Source organism: Perca flavescens, chromosome 19 (assembly GCF_004354835.1).
Source record: "Perca flavescens isolate YP-PL-M2 chromosome 19, PFLA_1.0, whole genome shotgun sequence".
NCBI classification, from domain to species: domain Eukaryota; kingdom Metazoa; phylum Chordata; class Actinopteri; order Perciformes; family Percidae; genus Perca; species Perca flavescens.
Window position 1 is genome coordinate 3,855,575 of NC_041349.1, and position 2,500 is coordinate 3,858,074.

Consider the following 2,500-nt stretch of genomic DNA (forward strand, 5'->3'; position numbering starts at 1 on the left):
CGAAATATTTACTGTGGAAACATCCCGATACAAACTGCTCAGAGGAATATTGTGTTTTAGCCGTATTTCGTGTGAACGTAGTCTCCGTGTCTAACTGTGTCTGTCTGTTTCCTGTCTGTCTGTCTGTTTCCTGTCTGTGTCTGTCTGTTTCCTGTCTAACTGTGTCTGTCTGTTTCCTGTCTGTCTGTCTGTTTCCTGTCTGTGTCTGTCTGTTTCCTGTCTAACTGTGTCTGTCTGTTTCCTGTCTAACTGTCTGTCTGTTTCCTGTCTAACTGTGTCTGTCTGTTTCCTGTCTAACTGTCTGTCTGTTTCCTGTCTAACTGTCTGTCTGTTTCCTGTCTAACTGTGTCTGTCTGTTTCCTGTCTAACTGTGTCTGTCTGTTTCCTGTCTAACTGTGTCTGTCTGTTTCCTGTCTAACTGTGTCTGTCTGTTTCCTGTCTAACTGTCTGTCTGTTTCCTGTCTAACTGTCTGTCTGTTTCCTGTCTAACTGTCTGTCTGTTTCCTGTCTAACTGTCTGTCTGTTTCCTGTCCAGCAGCAGGAAGCGGCCGAGCCGAGCCGAGCGGAGTCCCAGCGTGGAGATCGTCTACGAGGGAACCATCGCCGGGAACGCCGCGTCATCGCCGCCCGCCGCCAAGCGCCGCAGGAAGCCGCGCCGCCACGCACGCCTCAGCAGGTACAGACGCTGAGTCGTACGAAACACGACAGCACTCAGTTTACCCAAGATGCACCACTGTTTCAGCCTCAACAATAACACACGTTCTTACAATTAAAATTCGGTTTGTAGCTTCTTCTGTTTGACGCTTTTTAGATGTTTTTTTGACTTTTTTTGACGTGTCTTTGCTGCTTTTTAAATTTTTTTTTGGCACTTTAACGTGTTTTTTGCTGCTTTTTAACGTGTTTTTGCTGCTTTTTAACGTGTTTTTGCTGCTTTTTAACGTGTTTTTGCTGCTTTTTAACGTGTTTTTGCTGCTTTTTTAACGTGTTTTTTGCTGCTTTTTTAACGTGTTTTTTGCTGCTTTTTTAACGTGTTTTTTGCTGCTTTTTTAACGTGTTTTTTGCTGCTTTTTTAACGTGTTTTTTGCTGCTTTTTTAACGTGTTTTTTGCTGCTTTTTTAACGTGTTTTTTGTTGCTTTTTTTATGTGATTGTTGCTGCTTTTTTAACATTGTTTGGCACTTTGTTAACGTGTTTTTTGATACTTTTTTGCTGCTTTTTGAACGTGTTTTTGTCACTTTTTGAACGTTATTTTTTAACATTGTTTGGCACTTTATTTGCTGCTATTTTAACCTGTTTTTTTGCAGCTTTTTTGGTGTGTTTTTTGCTCCTTTTTTAACATTGTTTGGCACTTTGTTAACGTGTTTTTTGACACTTTTTTGCTGCTTTTTTCACGTGTCTTTTTTATGTGATTTTTGCTGCTTTTTTCAAGTGTTTTGTAATGTTTTTTATGTGATTTTTGTTGCTTTTTTAACGTGTTTTTTGTTGCTTTTTTATGTGATTGTTGCTGCTTTTTTAACATTGTTTGGCACTTTTTTGCTGCTTTTTTAACATTGTTTGGCACTTTGTTAACGGGTTTTTTGACACTTTTTTGCTGCTTTTTTCACGTCTTTTTTGCTGCTTTTTTAACGTCTTTTTTGCTGCTTGTTTATGTGATTTTTGCTGCTTTTTATGTGATTTTTGCTGCTTTTTTATGTGATTTTTGCTGCTTTTTTAACGTGTTTTTTTTCTGCTTTTTTAACATTGTTTGGCACTTTGTTAACGTGTTTTTTGACACTTTTTTGCTGCTTTTTTAACGTGTTTTTTTCTGTTTTTTTCACGGGTTTTTTGACGTTTTTTTTTATGCTTTTGCCATTGTTTTGCGTATTACTTTGTGTTGTAATTTCTTTGCTATTCTCTGCGTCTCAGCTCTCCGGTGATCATCACACTCGACAGCGACAGTAGCCATGACGACGACAACGATCCCCCCAGCGGCGGCGGCAGCGCCAGCAGCAGTCCTCTCAGCAGCCAGCAGACCGTCGACTTCTCCGACCTCCGTCCGCCGCCACGGCTTCCCGTCCACATCCTGGACCGCGAGTCAGACGGCGACCACGGCAACCACGGCAACCACGGCAGCGACGTGGACGTGGAGAACGGCAGCTCGCCGCCAGGATCGCACGGCGACGACGGCGATAAAGACACGAAGGCAACAGATCAGAGAGACGTCGCCGCGACGACGACGACAGCACCGAGTCCGGTTCTCGGTAAAGACCCGGACGTGCCGAACGCCGACAGCCGTCTCCTAGCAACCATCCTGGACGACCTGGAGTGGACCGCCGCGGCGAGACGCGAAGACGCTCCGTTCATCAACTCGGAGCCGCGGACTTCAAACCGGGAAACGAACTGGCTCGACGACGATCGCCGCCCGCCGCGTCTGGAGCGCCCGAATGAGTGCCGTGGCGGCGCCGGCGGCGAGGACGTCCCGCCGCGGCCGTACGACCGCAACACGCTGCCGCCGCTAAAGC

The 2,500-nt window shown here is 45.2% G+C and overlaps 2 protein-coding genes across 2 annotated transcripts in view; one reads left to right on the forward strand and one right to left on the reverse strand.

Moving 5' to 3' along the window:
• LOC114546120 (low affinity immunoglobulin gamma Fc region receptor II-like) overlaps positions 1-2,500 on the reverse strand; it is a 1,096,214-nt gene that overhangs the window by 83,423 nt on the left and 1,010,291 nt on the right. The gene's annotated exons all lie outside the window — the stretch shown is intronic.
• LOC114546122 (flocculation protein FLO11) overlaps positions 1-2,500 on the forward strand; it is a 21,506-nt gene that overhangs the window by 15,090 nt on the left and 3,916 nt on the right. The window contains exons 6-7 of the mRNA XM_028564787.1: positions 536-676; positions 1,905-2,500. The exon at positions 1,905-2,500 is cut by the window's right edge and continues 1,072 nt beyond it. Of these exons, the coding sequence (XP_028420588.1) occupies positions 536-676; positions 1,905-2,500 (737 nt within the window). The remainder of the gene's footprint in view (positions 1-535; positions 677-1,904) is intronic.